At 37.3% G+C, this 18,838-nt stretch overlaps 1 protein-coding gene across 6 annotated transcripts in view; it reads right to left on the bottom strand.

Annotated features, from left to right (window-relative positions):
• EFCAB6 (EF-hand calcium binding domain 6) overlaps positions 1 to 18,838 on the bottom strand; it is a 202,197-nt gene that overhangs the window by 169,170 nt on the left and 14,189 nt on the right. For 4 of the 6 annotated variants that reach the window (XM_074271902.1, XM_074271907.1, XM_074271901.1 and 1 more), the window contains exon 3: positions 4,065 to 4,145. The exons of the other annotated variants lie outside the window; for them this stretch is intronic. In XM_074271902.1, coding sequence (XP_074128003.1) covers positions 4,065 to 4,145 — 81 coding nt within the window. The remainder of the gene's footprint in view (positions 1 to 4,064; positions 4,146 to 18,838) is intronic. 6 annotated transcript variants of the gene reach the window in all.

Below are 18,838 nucleotides of genomic sequence, written 5' to 3'. Positions count from 1 at the left end.
AGGAAAATAGCATCCCATGACTGGGGAGTCCCTGGGCCACAGTCTGGCCTCTGCTGCATGCAAACAGGAAGATCCAAGGTATGGCCCACTTGTGATCTGCCTATACGGTTTGTGGGGGCCTTCACACACTGAGATTTGGGGGAGCCTCAACAGGCCCATACACAGACCAAGAGCACAATGATCGCTTATGTCCCAGATTCAAAACCACTGAGAGGGTTTTAATCACAGCAAACTAGCAACTGAAACCATCAATCCTGGCTCAATAGCAGAGCACACCAGGGACTGGGGGGTAGGGGCAGCCTCCAGTCCTAGCATAGAAAGCAAATTGCCAGCCTGGGAAATCAGTCTTTTGCCTGGAGAGACCAGGTAGTGCTACCCTCTGCTGTGAGAAAGACACCAAACACAAGGGGCCCAGTGCTCAAAGTCAAGACTCAGAGCTGCACAAAAAAGCGTGGGACAGTACCCCTGTACCCCAGTACCCCAGTAGCAGAGTTTGATCTTAAAAGCCATGGAAACTAACTGAGCTAAAATACTGTTAAAAAGTCACAAAATACAAAATACCCGATGCTATAGCACCCAAATGTATAAAGGAAAAGTAAATTAATTAGAGATGGAAATAGCAAAACTATAATAGTGGGAGACTTTCATTTGCTCCTCTCAGAACTAAATAAATCTAATGAAAAAATAAGTAAGAAAAAAGCAAGGGGATTAATAGAATCTTAGATAAAGAGAATCTTAGATAAAATAAAGATAACTGAGTCAATTAAATAGACATCTGGAGAGAAATAAATGGGAATAGAAAAGAATATATCTTTTTTTTTTCCAGTGGTAAATGCACCTTTTCAAAAATTGAAGAGCATAAAAATCTTTTTGTTAAATGTAGGAAGGCAGAAATATTAAATGCATCTTTTTGAGATCATAATGCAATAAAAATTATATTTAGTAAAGGATCATAGAAACAGATTAAAAATTAATTGGAAACTAAATTAAAGAATGAGTGGGTCAAAGAAGAAATCACAGAAAAAATAAATAATTTTATTAAACATAATATCAAAATGTGATAATATACAAAAACTTATGGGATGCAGCAAAATCTGTAATCAAAGGAAAAATATCATTAAATGCTTACATCAATAAAATAGAGAAAGAGCAGATTGATCAATAAATTGAATATACAATCACAATAACAACAACAAAAAAAAAAGAACAAATTAAAAATCCCCAATTAAACACCAAATCAAAATTCCTGGAAATTAAAGGTGAAATTAATAAAATTGAATGTAAGAAAATCATCGAATTAATAAATAAAACTAGCTTGTTTTATGAAGAAAAACATTAAAATAAGACAAACAATGGTTTTTTAATTGTTAATGTCTTAATGTTAATATGTTAACATGATTTTTTAAAGAGAAAAAAACTAAATCATTATTATCAAAAATGAAATGGGGTGAAGATCAAATTAATTATGAGGAATTATTTTGCCCAAGTATATGCCAATAAATGTAACAATTTAAGTGAAATGGAAGAATACTTATAAAAATATAAACTACTAAGATTAACAAAAGAAAAAAATAAAATATCTAAATAATCCTACTTTAGAAAAATAAATTGAACAGGCTATAAATGAACTTCCAAAGGGAAAAAAATGGCAGGAACAGAAGCATTTGCAAGTGAATTCTACCAAAGATTTAAAATTAACTAATTCAATTATTTGAAATAATGTGCAAAAAAAGGAGTATTACCAAACACCTTCTATGAAATAAATATGATGTTGATACCTAAACCAGGAAAAGCAAAAAAGTAGAAAAAAAATTGTAGATCAATTTCATTAACGAATATTGAAGCAATATATCACAAAGAATTTACATAGTGAGCAAGTGAGATTCATATCAGGAATGTAAGGCTGGTTCAATATAAGTTAAACTTGGTATAATCAACAACAAAATGAAGAAATACATGATTATATCAATAGATGCAGAGGGAAAAGCATGACAAAATATTGTACTTATACTTATTTTTAAAATTTGAAAGCATAGTTTAAAAAGAGTTTTCCTTAAAAATAATAAGAAGTAGGGGCAGCTAGGTGGCACAGTGGACAGAGCACCAGGCTTGAATTTAGGAAGACCGGAGTTCAAATCTGATCTCAGACACTTAATACTTCTTACCTGTGTGACCCTGGGCAAGTCACTGTCTCTTTTTGCAAATGCTATATGACAGTATACCTAGAAAATCCTAGTGATTCAACTTTAAAAAGTGAATTATTTATTTTAGCAAAGTAGCAGGATATAAAATAAGCTCACATAAATCATCAGCATTTCTATATATTATCAATCAAGCCTCTCTAGAAGAGTTATTTCATTTAAAATAACCATGGAAAATATAAAACACCTGGGAATATATCTGCTAAGATAAATCCAAAAACTATATGAACATAATTATAAAACACTTCTTATGCAAATAAAGTCATATTTGAATAATTGGAGAATGAACTAGTGAAAAGTGAAATGAGCAGAACCAGGAGAATATTATATACAATAAGAGCAATGTTGTATGATTAACTATGATTGACTTAGCTTCTCTGATTAAGACAATGATTCAAGACTATAATTATAAAGGATTTATGATGAAAAAAAAAGTACTATTCACCTCCAGGAAAAAAAAATGATGATGGAATCTGAATATAGACTCAAGCATAAATAAGTTTTTTTCACTTTCCTTGATTTTTTTTTATTTTTTTCCATCATTTTTTAAATTAAAATTTAAAAAATAATTGGAGAAATATTCATTGTTCATGGGCAGACTGAGTCAATATGATAAAAATGATAATCCTTCTTAAACTAAACTACTTGCTGACTGCCTTCCCAATTAAACTACCAAAAAATTTATTAAGAAAAATTACAAAATTCATTTGGAAGAAGAAAAAGTCAAGAATATCAAAAGAATTAATGAAAAAAATGTAAAGAAAGGAGGTCTAGCAGTTCCGGATGTTAAACTTATTATAAAGTACTAATTGTCAAAACTACTTGGTACTGGCTAAGAAACAGAATGAGGGATGAATGGAATAGAGTAGCATACATGCAATACACAGTAGCAATTGGTTATAATACCCTAATATTTGATAAAACAAAGATCTAAATTTTTGAGACAAGAACTCACTATCCAGTAAAAATCTGCTGGGAAAACCAGGTATAAATCAATATCTTACATAATTTTCAAAGATAAGGAAAAATGGATACATGATAAACATAAAAAGGTGCTATCACAAGTAAATTAAAAGATCACAGAACATATTACTGATCAGATTTATGGATAAGAGAAGAATGTATGAATAAACAAGAAATAAATGCATTGTAGGATACAAAATGTATAATTTTAATTATATTAAATTTTAAAGTGTAATTAAAAATAAAACCAATGTAGCCAAGATTAAGGAAAGCATAAAATGGGATAGAGTTAGAGGGGGGTGAGATTTTATAGCCAGTTTCCAGATAAAGGTTTCATGTTGCAAATGCAGAATTGAGTCAAAATTTTAAGCATATAAGTCATTTCTCAATTGGTCAAAGGATATGAACAGGAAGTTTTCAAAAGAAGAAATGAAAGCTATATATAGTCATATGAAAAATATTCTAAATATTTTTCATTAGAAAAATGTCCACTAAAACAGCTCACAGGAACTGTCTCATACCTATCAGATTGGCTAAAATAATAGAAAGGAAAAATGACAAATAGTAGGGGGATACGGAAAACTTGGAACACTAATACACTGTTGGTAGAATTTTGAACAGATTCGATGATTTTGGAGAGCAAATAGGAATTATGTCCAAAGAGTTATAAAATTCTATATATTTGTTGCAGGTGACTGAGCACTCAATGGAGCCTCTGAGATTGAGATATAAGGAACAATATAGATAGACTCTCTGCCAGGTAGTTGTGCTAATTTTGGCTTGAAACTCACTACCAAGAAAACAGAGGTTCTCCAACAGCCAATACCACACTATCCATACATGGAACTATCGGCTACAGCAAATGGAGAAAATTTTAATGCTGTGGATAAGTTCACTTACCTTGGCAGTATACTTTCCAGGACTGTATATTTAGATGGGGTTGATGAATGTATTGCCAGAGCTAGATCGGAGTTTAGGAGGCTACAAAGGAAAAGTATGGGAGAGAAGAGGTATTAGGCTGCCTACCAAACTAAAGGTCTACAATGTGCTGGTCTAATTGTTGTATGCCTGTGAAACCTGGACAGTATACCGGCATCATGCCAGGAAACTGAACCATTTCAATTTGAATTGCTTTAAGAAGTTTCTGAAGATAAGATATCAGACGCAGAGGTCCTTTCTTAAGCAGAACTGCCAAGCATTCAATTCTACTTCAGAGAGTACAAATCCAATGGGCTAGACATATTATTCAGATGGCAAAAGTACATTTGCCTAAAAGACTATTTTATGGAGAACTCACAAAAGGTAAGTGCTCACACAGTGGTCACAAAAGGCAGTACAAGGACACTGTCAAAGTCTATCTGAAGAACTTTAGTATCAATTTGAGATATGGGAGACAATAGCACAGAACAGCCTGGCATGTCTGCATCAAAGAGACACGCACAGGTAAAGCAGGAGCACAGTAGCATAAAGTTAATGTGAGTTGTGCAAATCTAGATGTGCACATCTCCATCCTAAATGTTCTAAATGTGCCCAAGCTGTAATAATGCCTTTGAACTTTCCGGGGACTGATCAGCCACAGTTTTTCACACTGTACCCTGATCCCAATATCATAATGTCCTTGGTCCATTTCAAAAATGAAGGCCTAACAGCCATCACTGTTAGATCTGCTTCCCAAGGGGATCAAGGAAAAAAGGAAAAGAACCTGCATATTATAAAATATTTATAGCAGCTCTCAAAGAACTGGAAACTGAGGGGATACCCATCAACTGGAGAAATAAATGAATAAGTTGTGGTATATAATTGTGCTGAAATATTACTATATTGAAGAAATAATAAGCAGGTTGATTTTTTAAATGAAAAGATTTGTGCAAAATAAGGAAGAATGAAGCAAAAACAAGAAAACATGATATATAGTAAAAGCAATATTGTTCAAAGAATAATTGTAATAATTGTAAATGCCTAAGCTATTCTGAGTAATATAAACATTCAAATCAGCTATGAGGGAAAATGCTCTCCACTTTCAGAGAAAGAGCTGATATGGAAAAATATGTTCCACATATATCAAATATATATAATATATATTGACCTTCTCTCATGTAAGATGAAGGAGGAGGAAAGGAGAAGACAAATCTGAACTCTAAATGTAGCAAAAAAAATTTTTAAATAATAAAGATTTTAAAAGCACTATGTTGGTAGGGAAGACCAAGACATTAGCCTAAATGAACTACAATGTAAAAAAAAAAAAAGTCTCAAAAAAATACTAATTGGTCCCTAGCCTAACAAGAATTCCTGGGGAAAGTTTTTTTAAAGATATGAATGGTAGAGGGAATAATTGGGAAAGAAATGACAGTTGTGCAAGAAAATAATAAAAAGAGAATTAAATGCTTGGTAAAAAATCAAAAAATACTAATGAAAATTACACCTTAAAAAACAGAATTGACCTAATGGTAAAAGATGTACAAAAATTCACTGAAGAAAAGAATTCCTTAAAAAGCAGAATAGGTCAAATGGAAAAGTTAGTGCAAAAAATTGATGAAAAAACCACTTAAAAACAATTGGCTAAATGGAAAAGGAGATACAAAACTTCACAGAAGAAAAGAATTTCTTAAAAAAGCAAAATTGAACAAATGGGTAAAGAAGTACAAAAGCTCAATGAAGAAAAAATTCCTTAAAAATCAGAATTAGGAAAGTGAAAGCTACAGACTCCATAAAACTTCAAGAAACAATGAAATTAAAAGAATGAGAAATAGAAGAAAAAGTAAAACTTCACTGGAAAAACAAATGACCTGGAAAATAGACAAGAAGAAATATTTTAATAATTATTGGACTACTAAAGCCATGATCAAAGAAAGAGCCTAAACATCCAAGTCTTTCTGAAATCAGCCTGTTGATCATTTCTTATCAAACAATAATATTCCATTACATTCATATTCCATAACTTAGTCAGCCATTCCTGAACTAATGGCCAGCCATTTAATTTCCAGTCCCTTGCCGCCACCACAGAAAAACTGCTTACAACTATTTTTGCACATGTGAGACCTTTTCCCTCTTTTATGATGTCTTTGGAATAGAGATTCATTAATAACACTTCTGGATCAAAGAATATATACAACTTTATATCCCTTTGGGCATAGTTTCATATTGCGCTCCAGAATGGTTGAATCATTTCACAACTCCATCAACAAGCATTTGTGTCCCAGTTTTCTCACATCCCTTCCAACATTCATCATTATCTTTTCTTGCTATCCTAGCCAATCTGAAAGGTGTGAAGTAGTACCCCAGAGTAGTCTTAATTTTCATTTCTCTGATCAATAATAATTTAGAGCATTTCTTCATATGAGTATAACTGGCTCTGATTTCTTCATCTGGAAATTGTCTGAAGAAACACGATTAGTAGTTATAACTATGAATGAGGATGTACTTTCCCATAAAATGGAAGCAGATAGCAGAATGAATTAGAAACCAGAATTTAACAATGTTATTTAAAAGCAACACATTTGAAATAGAAAGATATGCACAGAGTTAAAATAAAGGACTAGAGCAGAATCTCATATGTTTCAGAAAATTTGGAAGGGAAAAGTAGGGTAACAATCATGATCTCAGACAAAGGAAAAGTATAAAATGACCTAATTGAAAAGGATAACCAGGGAAACTGTATTTTGCTAAAAGGGGCCATAGTAATATCAAAAAAGTTTTACAGTAAGTTTCTCTGACAAAGGCCCTATTTCTCAAATATAAATGGAATTAAATTTCTAAAAAAAAAAAAGTCATTCCCCATTTGATAAATGATCAAAGGAGCTGAACAGGAAATTTTTCTGAAGAAATCAAAGCTATTTAGTCATATGAAATAATGCTCTCAATCACTATTTATTAGAGAAGTGCAAATTAAACCAACTCTATGATACTACCTAAAAACTACAAATCAGTGATGAAGGGGAAAATAGGTACACTAATGCATTGTTAATGGGATAATGAACTTGTCCAAACTTCCTGGAGATCAATTTAGAATTATTGGCAAAGGACTATAAAACTGTATATACCCTTTGATCCAGCAATACCACTACTAAGTCTGTATCCCAAAGAGATGAAAGAAAAAGAAAAGAACCCATATGTTTGAAATATTTATAGCAGATCTTTTTGTGGTGCCAAAGAATTAGAAATCAAGAAGATGCTCATCAGTTGGAGAATAGCTGAACAAGTTATAGCATATGATTGGATGAAATATTATTGTGCCATGAGAAATATGAGGGTAATGATTTCAGAAAAAAATATGGGAAGACCCATATGAATGGATGCAAAATGAAATGTTAAGAAACAAGAGACCATTATGCACACTAATAGCAACATCATAATGACAATCAATCGTGAAAGACTTGGATAATCTGATCAACATAAAGATCCAAGACAATTTCAAAGGACTCATGATTTTTTTTTAAAATGTTACTCACCTTCAGAGAAAGAACTAATGGATTCTGAGTGCAAATTGAAGTAAATATTTCCTATTTCCTTTATTTTATTGCTTTTTAAAATATGCTTAATATGGAAATATGTTTTACACTATTTCACATGTATAACTGATATTTTGTTGCTCATCTCAGTGTGTGGGAAGGAGGGAAAGAAGTTGGAGCACAATTTTTTTTAAATGTTAAAATAAATAAATGAAAACTTTTAAATGTATAGCAAACAATTGTGCACAAGCAAGTAAATGATTTCATTACAAAATCGGGGCAAAATGACAGAGACCAGTGTGAGTGAAAAGAATTGACTGGTAGGTCACCCTGCATCTTTACCTACAATGTACAACTACAACACTGAGTAAACATGACCCTCACCAATTGATGAGATCTCTTTCCATAAATACAGAGCAAGAGAGTACATTCACATACACTACTTTCTTTCGATTACATGGACATTTATTAAGCACTTACTATTTGTAAGGCATTTTGCTTGGGGGGAAAAAACCATGAAGATACAGATCCTGCCTTCAAGAAGGCAATAAATATATATAGAAATAGCTATGATACAAGGCAGAATATGGTAAGTGCAATAGAGATGTCCAAAGGGCCAGTGAAATGAAAGCTAACATAACTTGATGAGGGCTTCAAGGAAGAGATGGCATCTAATTTGGGACTAAAAGGAATGAAGGGATTTCAGCCATGAGGGACTGATAGAATATGGGACTCTAAGAGATGGAAGGTACACAGAGGCCACCAAATATAACCCCCTCATTTTAAAGATAAAGAAACAGAAGTTCAGAGAAGCCATATAATATGTCCAAGGTCATGATAAGAAGCAAGAGGATTGCCCAGAATTTGAAACCAGGTTCTCCAATTCCAAACCCAGTCTTCTATCCCACTGTTCCATATTATTCCATTCTAGGCATGAGGGGAAACATAAGCAAAAGTATAGAGATAGGCGAGAGTAGGACAAGAAGAGGAGCTAGTGAACAGTCCAGTTTCCAACCTGTCAGAAGAATGATGGAACCCTCAAAAGAAAGAGAGAAATTTGGCACCAGAAGTAGTGCTTAGGTGAATGTGAATTGCAGTATTTTCACCTTTTTGTTGTTTCTTGTGCAGTATAATAAATGTGGAAAATATATAAAATTGCACATGTTTAACTTATATTGAATTACTTGTGAGAGGAAGGTAGGGAGAAAAATTTGGACACAAGATTTTGCAAGGGTGAATGTTGAAAACTACCTTTGCATATATTTGAAAATAAAAAACTATTTTTTAAATTAAATAACACTTGATAATTTCAAAGAGTTATTAAATTGCCCATACCCTTTGACCCAGAAATACCAATACCAGGTCTATACCCCAAAGAGATCAAAAAAAGGGAGAAAAGAAATGTATAAAACCCAGCTCAGCTATTTAATAATGTGCTACCTATCACTTCCCCTTTGTGAGACTCGGCCGTCCCATCTGTAAATGACAGGACTGGACTAAAAGACACTTAAGGTTCCCCCTGATGCTAAAATCCTAAAATCTGCAAAGCTCCAAGCATTACATTGTGCTGGCTATCGTTATTCTGTGTTAGATCCTCCTAGCTCTCCATTGCTGATTAAAAACTCTCGGGCTCTTGCTCCATGATGAGTCTTTCAGCTGTGTGGGTCTCAGCTATAACTACATACCTTGTTGTGGTTATTGCTGAGGCGAATGTAACTGTTTATTTTCTCCATAAATTCTCTCCCTAATAGCAATAAGGCGTGCCAGGGCTTTGGCCTCGTGCCTTATTGCACCACCCAAGGAGAGGGATAATCACCCAGAAATGTGCTTCCTGGCGTGTGTTTTATTACTCGAACACGGAGTGTTACAAACCGGAGCACGCTTAGTTGGAGAGGGCGCAGAGGAGGAAGGAAGACCTCAGTGGGACCATCGGGAGCAGAAGGAGGAGGACCAGGAGGATCCATCTGCTGGGTTGTCTCTAATTTCAATATCTATTAGTCCTGGGGTCATAAAAGGAACTAATCGTAATTGTTTATTGAGCTGAATAGAACTGAACCGCATCTCAGATTAGAAAAATGAACGTTCCAAATAAATACAGCAGGTGACTCTCAAGATGGCACCACACTATGAATATTTGGCAGAATCCTCCTGCCATGTCTACCCAACTGCTCCCTACATTTAAATGTTAACATGATTCTGAAGTGCCCTTTCTGAACTCAACCTGAACTTGGCATTCCCGGGGCATCAAACTGTAAACAGATGACTGCTGGGCACTCAGGAAGGGAAGTGAGGATTCCTCTGAGCCGGCATGGATTCACTAAAGAAAAATCCCATCGATTAGACTGCCTTCATAGAAGACTGAAGCCCCCAGGGAAGAAGATGGCAGCCAGCCCCCTCTGCCCTGCTCAGATCCCATATGGAGTATTATACGCCTAGTTCTGTCTGGACACTGGCAAGTGATGAGGTACTGGCAAATCGGACCGTGTCCAAGGAAAGAAGACCTGGACATTGGCAGGATCCGCAACCAGGCCATCCAGCAACCATCAGCTCTCGAAGGTCCCTTCTGATTTGAAAGCAATGACCCTATGCCCCAGGATATAGCCTGATAAAATATCTGAGGGAGATAAGTATTTGTCTACAGATATTTGAATTATTGTTCCTTTCCTTTACTACTAGAAGTATCAGTGTTTGGGTCACCAGAAGTCTGAATGTGACACCACCTTATGCATCTTCTATCAACTTCAGTAGATAATTCAGTAGAATTTTCAGCCATGCAAATCTACTTGTCCTTTCTCATAGGTCTTGAAAGTCTGTCTTCCCAAAGAAGACCCCATGTCTCAGATGGGCCCGCCATCCTCCTCCTCCTTCTTGTCTCTCATAGGCACTAGGATAGTGTGGCCACTTCCTCTCAAAGTTTCTATGCATCACAGTCAGGTCCAGAATAGACGAGGGGGGTGGGAGAGGAAGAGGAAGGGGAAAGGAAAGAGAATAAGCATTTATACAGCTCTCACTGTGTGCCAGACACTATGCTAAGCACTTTACAAATATTATTTTATCTGATATGAATAACATATTGTTTTGCACACCCCTTAAGAGATTCTATCTCCTCTTTCCTATTTGGATGATCATTTTTCAGTCTGTTGGTTCCCTTCATCATCCTCTGTATTTCATGTTCTGCATTGATTAGCATGATTCTAAGGAGGACACAAAGGCTGCCCCAGTCTGACTACGGGCTTGCCCGCCCAAGGGCTCCAGGACACACAGAAGAAGAGGTGTGCCATCCAGCCATGGCGGCAAGGCCATTCACTGTGAAGCTTCAGTGACACAATAGAAAACCTGCAAACCTGACAACCTGGTACACATCTCTACCCTCATCAGTCTTGTTCCTTGGGCTCTGACCCAAAATTCAAAGTCCATTCCCCTCCCCTCTCTTGGCAACCAACTATTCATTCCCACATCCTCCTTTTTCCCTCTGATGGATGTTCACCTTTAAGTGTCAGACTGTGGGGATAAATAAAGTCAACCACAAACAGACCAAGAAGTGCATCTAAAGGGAAAAAGGCACACTGGTGCCCCAACCTGGGGTTACCTTCCAGGCTTTAGGAAAGTAGGCATTGTCTTGTGGCCAGTAGGGGGTGAAGTGGGCAGATTTAAATGGTGGCCCCTAAGCATTTGGGACAAGATGATTATGAGTACTCAGCACAGGTGTATCCAGGTAGAAGTGCTAGGAGGCTCAAGGAATCATGCATGGGAAGGTAGGCAGCTGGGTAGCACAGTGGATAGAGCACTGGCTCTGAAGGCAGGAGGACATGAGTTCAAATTTGAGCTCAGACACTTAATACTTCCTAGCTGTGTGACCCTGGGCAAGTCACTTAACCCAAGTTCCCTCTCTCACACATGGATTATCAGATAATGTAAGGCCCCAAATGGAATGCATTTTGGAACTCAAAGCTAATCCCCACAAAACACTGTCAGTATTTTTAAATGCTAGGATAATGGAGCCTTACATGCACTGCTTTCTAGGCTTCTTCTGTCATCTTATAAGTGGGATTGTGGTAATCAGGCTGCACAAGGCTGAGGAAGGAGCTCTCAAATTTCATTCTAGATTCTTCCCCACAGAAGGAAACATGCATCTCAACTGATCTCATCCAATTGGCAGGTGTTCATGCAGAAAGCTGCCCTTTTCCAGCATTTAGCTCCTTTTCCTGTGACCCATCCCAAAGGTCCTCCTTCCCACTGGCACTTATGGAACCTCATCTTTATCCCATATATCTTAGTGACTGTCCTCCTCCTTCTCTTCCTTGGAGACTGGGAAGCAGAGGAAGGGCAAGAGGTCCAGCTCCATGCTTTGTGAGAAGAACCTCAGATGGGGGATGTTGCTCCAACAGTTGAATGGTCCTCCCTTTTATCCTTCCCAATTTCTTCCATCCTCCCATCATTGTTTGAAGTCTCCTTCCGACTTCTCTGATCCACTTCCTTCTTTGTTTTATTCTTAAAGCATTTCTTCCATTCCCCCCAAGGAACACTTCATTTCCCTTCACTTCCCTGATAAACCATGAAAAATTGTTAAATTTTCCAGAAAATAAAATACTTTAAGCCCAGAAACTCAAGTCTCCAAAAGCCCTGAATCTTATATTCAAGTTTCAACTCTGGTTTAAAAAGGAAGCAGAGAAGAGCATATCTAGGAGAAAGTCTCTGGCACACAAAAGGGTGGCTAATATACCTGCAAATGGGGCACTTAAATACTCCATGAATATTCATGTGAACAATCTATACAGTCCGTGTCTGAGTTCCGACTTTCCAAAGCAGGCTCTCAACACTGCTGACGTTCCCATTTTGTACACAGAAGGCGTTCAGTATGGGCCCGTGATTTTGTTAACTGCCTGCCGAGTTCCAAGATGACCCAAATGGTGATGTACTATACATGGCCATAACTTTTAGTTAAGCATTCTTGTACATTCTGTTCTGCAGAAAATTAAATGAGTAAAAAACTGACCCATCTCAGAAGCCAGGGAAGTTTTGTTTCAATGGTATTCAGTCCCATATGCCTGGAACAGCCGCCCACCTTCCATGCGCCAAGCCTCTCTCCCCCTTCATCCATAATCCTCCTCCAATCCTACCTCCCAAACCTCCACTTAGCAATTACCTTTTCCCATGAGATACACTTAAAAGAAACTGTGAGAGAAAACCGAAGATCAAACTCAAAATACCAAACAAACCTTTAAAAAAGGGAATGTACATTCGCTTGGCTTTTTTTTTTAATGTTGATTATACATAAAGTCAGGAGGACCTGTGTGTCATGCTGCCTTAGGATGAAACATGTAGGAGTATTAAGTGTTTTCTGTTCAATTCTTGTGATAGCACAGACACTCAGTAAATCTTAACTAATGACTCAAAGATATATTGTTCGCTCATGAATATAAGTGAACCTCACCAAATGCAATTAATCGTTTCCACAAAATCACAATGTTGGGTGAGACAATGGAATGGGGGCAGGGAGACTTTTTTCCATATCAACAATGTTATTAATGGAATGGTCAGCAAATGGATGAGCAAGTGCTAAGTTGTATCCCAGCCAAGATTTCAATCTGCATTGTGGGCAGCCATGCATCTGCCACATGGAGCGAGAGCAGGATTTCACAGCGTGATGGTGGAACTGAGCTACTCTGATCATTCCACAGATCTGTGAAGGCATTAGTGTGAATACTCTGCCTGGACATACCCTGAAATTCATCCGTATTAAGTCTTCTCCTTGTCCTCCCACACCGCTTCCACGAGAGCCCTGGCCAACAGGACTACCAACCGAATGTGGGCCGGCCCTCAGTTATCCTGCCCTCTTGCCACATGGCAGGCCTTCCAGCCTGGCCATCCATCTTTCTAGTGATATCCTTTACCCTCATAGCCAGTGTTGCCAGTAGTACCTCTACATCTCCATTGTCCTGTGAATGGTCATCTGTCATTCTTTTTAAGCCATGGCTTTCTATGCTTACTAACCAAACAACAGCCTCAGAAGAATATTGGACAGGAGCTAGAAGTGGGTCCAATCATGAAATTAATAATAGTATAATTTATATAGCATTTACTATACTCTAAGCACTAGGATAGATACTTTATAAATACTATCTCATTTGATCCTGACAATTATTACCCTGGGAGGAAGGGCTCTTATTATCCTCATTTACACACAGATGTCTTGCCCAAATCAGCGGCCAGATTTAAACTCGGGTCCTCCTGACTCCAAGCCCAGCCTTCTGTTCATTGTGCCAAATAGCTGTCCCCAGTGTGCAAACAGAGTAACTCAAATGTCCATATCCTTTGACTGGCCTAGATCCCAGTGAGATCATCAAGGCCCTAGCAACCCTTTTTTGTGCAAGCAAAGAACCGGCAACATAGGAAGAAGTCTATTGCCTGGGGCCCAAGGATAGAACAGAGCAGCACTGTGCTCTGAGAATCAGCCCATATGATGAACACAAAGAAGCGTGCAAAGATCTCTATGAACAGAAGCAAGTGGAGTCAGCAGAACCAAGAAATCTGCATTAGACAGATTACAGCTGCAGAAATGGAAAGAGCGATCACTATTTTTCCTCTTTTTTTTCTTTTACTTCTTTTTTTTTCTTTTTAAAAGGTGAGGAAAGGGAAAGATATACACTTTAGACAGTGTAGAAACAAAAGAAAGACTGCTTTTTAAATGGTTTGTTGTTGTTGTTGTTGTTTTAAAGAAGGGGCAGCTACATGGCACAACGGATAGAGCATCAACCCTGGTGTCAGAAGAACCTGAGTTCAAATCCAGCCTCAGATACTTACCATTTTCTAGTTGTGTGACCCTGGGCAAGTCATTTAACCCCAACTGTCTCACCAGGGGAAAAAAAAGCTTAGTTTTAAAATGTCTTTAAAATAAAAAAGAATTGGCTCTAATAATCTGCTTTGAAGAAAACTTTGAGGCCTTAAAAGCATTCTGCAAGTTTCCAAAGGTCATTCAGCCTTCCCTCCTCCTGTTCTGATCCCACTCATTGTCCACTCAAGGACTTGTTTAGGATAGGTCCTAATGGACCAAATTGTGAACCCATCCATCTCCCTGGACCAAAGCCACCATTTTGGATTTAATGTGGAAATTAGCACACATCATGACATTATTTCAAAATGGTATAGTTTGAGGGTACAGGTTGGGCTCTGGAGTTTTGTGAAGATTGTGGGGAGTTCAGAGCACAATACTAGACCTTGTGGGATGGCCACCAACAAATATTTCAAGAGGCAGCTAGGTCGTGCAGTGGATAGAGCGCTGGCCCTGGAGTCAGGAGGCCCCAAGGTTAAATTCAGCCTCAGGCACTAACACTTCCTAGCTGTGTGACACTAAGAAAGACACTTAACCCCAATTGCCTCAGCAAAAAAAAAAAAAAAAAAGGAAATGTAGCCTCTACATAGGATGTGAGGAGTTAACCTCCAGGCCTCTTCCTATCTTTCCAGCCTCCTCCCATTTCATTCCCTTCCATACATTCTGCACCAGCCTTTGGGCTCTTTTCCTGACTCCAGGCCTTGGCGGTTCCTGTTCCCCACTCCAAGAGAGCTGCTTTTCCTCTCATCTCCACTTCCTGCCTTCTCATCCCTTCTATTTTCCCTGTATAGATCTTCAATGCAGTTACTGGCATAGCATCTACCCTATTAGACTGTAACTTCTTTGAGAGCAGGAACTGGGTTTTTCCATTTCTTTGTTTCTTCAGCACTCAGCCCAGGGCCTGGCACAAAATAAGCACTTGATAAATGCTTGTTGACTGATAGATGTCCAGTAATTAGCCCTTTCCCAGAATGGAGCCATCCAGCCTAACAGTCAGTGAGTTCCCCAACACCCCAAGTCTGCAAGAAAAAGTCAGGAGCCCATAGGAAGGGAATCCAACCACCTCTAGGTGTGAAATAAAATGAACAAGAGTCAATCTGTTGACCTTGAGTGAGTATCCCTAGGGATACAGACAAAAAAAGCAGGTCCTTGTCCCAGGGGGCTGAACGCCAGGTCACTCAGAAGGAATCCCTAACTCCAGCACCAGCCGCTGGACAGCACCCTCCTGTCTGACCTAGCTCCACTAGAGCCGTTTTCCATTGGACAAAGGGGGAAACCTTTCGTCTCCTGAGACAAGGAATCTCTTCTTCGTGGTGTGGGGATCGCCAAGGACAGCGCCCACCCAGAGTTTTTCCATCTTTAAACTTGGTTAGAGGTAAAAATGTCGCTGTGGCTGCTGCCACCTACTGTCTGTCCCCTTCCATGGACTCAGCTATGCAGCTTAGCGTGGTGGATGCTGGAGAACAGTCAGCTGGGCCCTACAAGGTCAAGGGTGGAGCCATCTTTAGGACCTTCCTTCACACCTCTGTCACCTGTACCCCGAGCAGACTCATCTCCCACTCTGCCCAGACTGGGAGCCCCACTGGGCAGCCATTCTTCCCAGCCCCCTGCTCCAAGAAATCCTTTCCAGCTGCAAGTTACCTTTTATTCCACATCATTGCTGCTCTCTGTCAAGTTCCAAACCGCTCTCTCTCCCTACTCCCTGATTTTAAGCACAGATCTCTGGTGATTATGTAAGTAGTTCTCCTGGTTCGGCTCTTTATTCTGCACCAGTTCATGCAACTAGATTCATGGATTTCTCTGAACATGTTCTTTTTGTCATTTCTTAAAGCATAATAGTATTCCACTGCATTCATATACATGAATGACTAGAACTCTGACTAACAGGTCAGATGAGGCAAGAGGGCCTGACCGAGGATGGACTCAGGAGCCAGACCAACATGACCTACATGGAAATCTGGATTGCTTGACTTTGCATATTTGTCACAAAGGTTTTGTTCTTCTTCTTTTTTTCAGTGGCAGGGTAAGAGAAAGAAAAATAAATTGTTCATTTAAAAGGTAAAATAATTGCAAAAAAATGTCTTTCCTTCTACTCCATGTTTGACATGTTGCAGGATTCTTCAGTCTTCTCCACTCCCAGGTCTTTATTATCCCACATCACCATCAATCAACATAGTCACACCTTAGATCCACTGTCCCATGCAATGGGATCACCTCTGGATTCTGAACTGTGAAATATCACTTTCAAACCATAACTTTTTATCCTGCCTCTCCCACTAGTCAAAGTAAAATAAGATCAATATTTTCAAAGAAAATATTTCAAACAATATTTTCAAAATTCCCACAATGTGGGAATTTGCTTGACTGTGAATATTTTTAAAAAGCTTTTCTTTTTCTTTTTTTTTTTAATTGGGAAAAGGAGAGAGTTGAGAGGAACAGAAGCCTAGCAGTTGGATTTTTAAAGAAAAGGAAGAAAAGAACACTAGAGCATTTTTTTAAAATGCAAACAAACAAAAGAAAGACCAGAAGGAAACAAAAACAAGATGGTTTTGAAAATCTGAAAATTGCATATTATATTATTATATGCTTAAAAGGAAAAGCAAACTATGGAATAGAGATTTGCAGTTTCAGGTCCAATCCTCTTTTTTTCTTTTTAATTTCTATTTGGTAATTCTCATTTTGTTTGGTGTTTGCTAAGTTCAAAATGAAAATAAATTCACCCTAGGGAAAGGTAATTAGATGACCACTTCACTCTTAAGACTGGTGGGGGGAAAATCTTTAAAAAAAAATAATTGAAGAAAGAGCTAAGAAGTGACATTAGAGCTTTTAATGAAAAACTCAAAAGGGAGATTTATGGTTTAGAACAGAAACCAGAAAATCTTAACAAAGCAGTGAATATCCTGAATCAGAGAATCGTACTGAGGGCACTCTAAATGCCATAAAATAACAAAAGTTTTTCACCGCATCAAAAGATAACAAAATTAGAGGAATTTGGAAGCTTTCTACAAGCAAAGAAAATTAAGCTGGAAAACAGAACATAAAGAGAGAGCAAAAAAAATCTTTGCCTTTCCTATAAAACATGATGAAATAAAAATAGAATTCAGGAAGTCATTTTTAATCATTCCAAAGTATTGGAACCAGAGGGTCAGGTGCAAATTTTCAAGATCCATAGGATGCCATCAGAGAGTAACCCTATTAAACTAATGCAAACATTCAGTAGTCAGGCTCAGTCAAAGAGAAAACATTAAAAGTGACCAGGAAATGACATCTTATATACCAAGGAATTCCATTCATAATCATCCAGAACTAATCATTAATAATGAGAAATAGAAGAAAAGGCTGGAACATGCTATACTAAAAAGCAAAGGGAAATAGATTCCCCAGAGGATAATTTATCCTGCAAACATTAGAAAGAGGGAGGGAGAAGGAAGGAGAGAATAGCCTTTTAACAAAATAAAAAGTTCAAAGCATTCCTTTTGAAAAGCCAGAGTTGAACTGAGTCCTTGGAATGCAAACAGAAGAAAAAAAAAACTTGAGAAAGTAAAAGGGCTAGGTGATGATTTAGGTTTTAAATACTGAAAGGAGAGACAAGAATGCTATCCCTTGTGAGTCCCACATTGTCCAAGAGTCAATGAGATAAGAAAAAAAAAAAAACAAGCTTTATGTATTTCTGAGAAGAAATGCCCTAGCAAATGAAGGAAGATAGAGAACAGAGAGATGAAGGAACACTAATATCAAACTGTTTCAAGCATAATAAACTACAGTTATATTGGCTTCTTTCAGAAGGAGAAAGGGAAAAGAAAAGGGAAATCAACCAAATAGAATTTGTCAGAGAATAAAAACAAAGAAAAATCAAACTCATCAACGTTAATGAGTTGAATTTTGTCCACCAAATAGAAGAAGGTAAAAAATAGAATTAGATTTGGGCATATAAAAGAAACATACATAACATAGTCATACAAATAAAATGAAGGATTACAGAATTTATTGTGCTTCAGTTGGAGCCATATAAGTAGGAAGGACAGTCATGATGTCAGTTAAGATAATAATAGAAATGGATATAGTCAAGAGAGACAAAAGAAGAAACTATATTGTGCTTAAATGCAATGTCTCTTATGTAGTATATATGATATCTTCACCATATAAAATGAAACTATTAAAATTAAATATATGTGTATGCAATGGCATCGTAGCTAAGTGCTTTTTAAAAAACTGAATTGCAAAATGACTCAGGCTTATAATAAGACAATAGTTGTAGGTGATAGCAACATATTTCTTTCAGATTTAGACAAATCTAACAGAAAGCGAAGCAAAAAAAAAAACTAAGGATCTGAACAAAATTCTAGAAACTTTAATATAATAATCATTTTGCATTGACTGGATGGAAATGTTAA

The sequence above is a fragment of the Sminthopsis crassicaudata genome, chromosome 5, assembly GCF_048593235.1.
Source record: "Sminthopsis crassicaudata isolate SCR6 chromosome 5, ASM4859323v1, whole genome shotgun sequence".
NCBI lineage: Eukaryota > Metazoa > Chordata > Mammalia > Dasyuromorphia > Dasyuridae > Sminthopsis > Sminthopsis crassicaudata.
The sequence above is the reverse complement of the archived record's forward strand: the minus strand, read 5'-3'. Positions and strand labels throughout refer to the sequence as shown.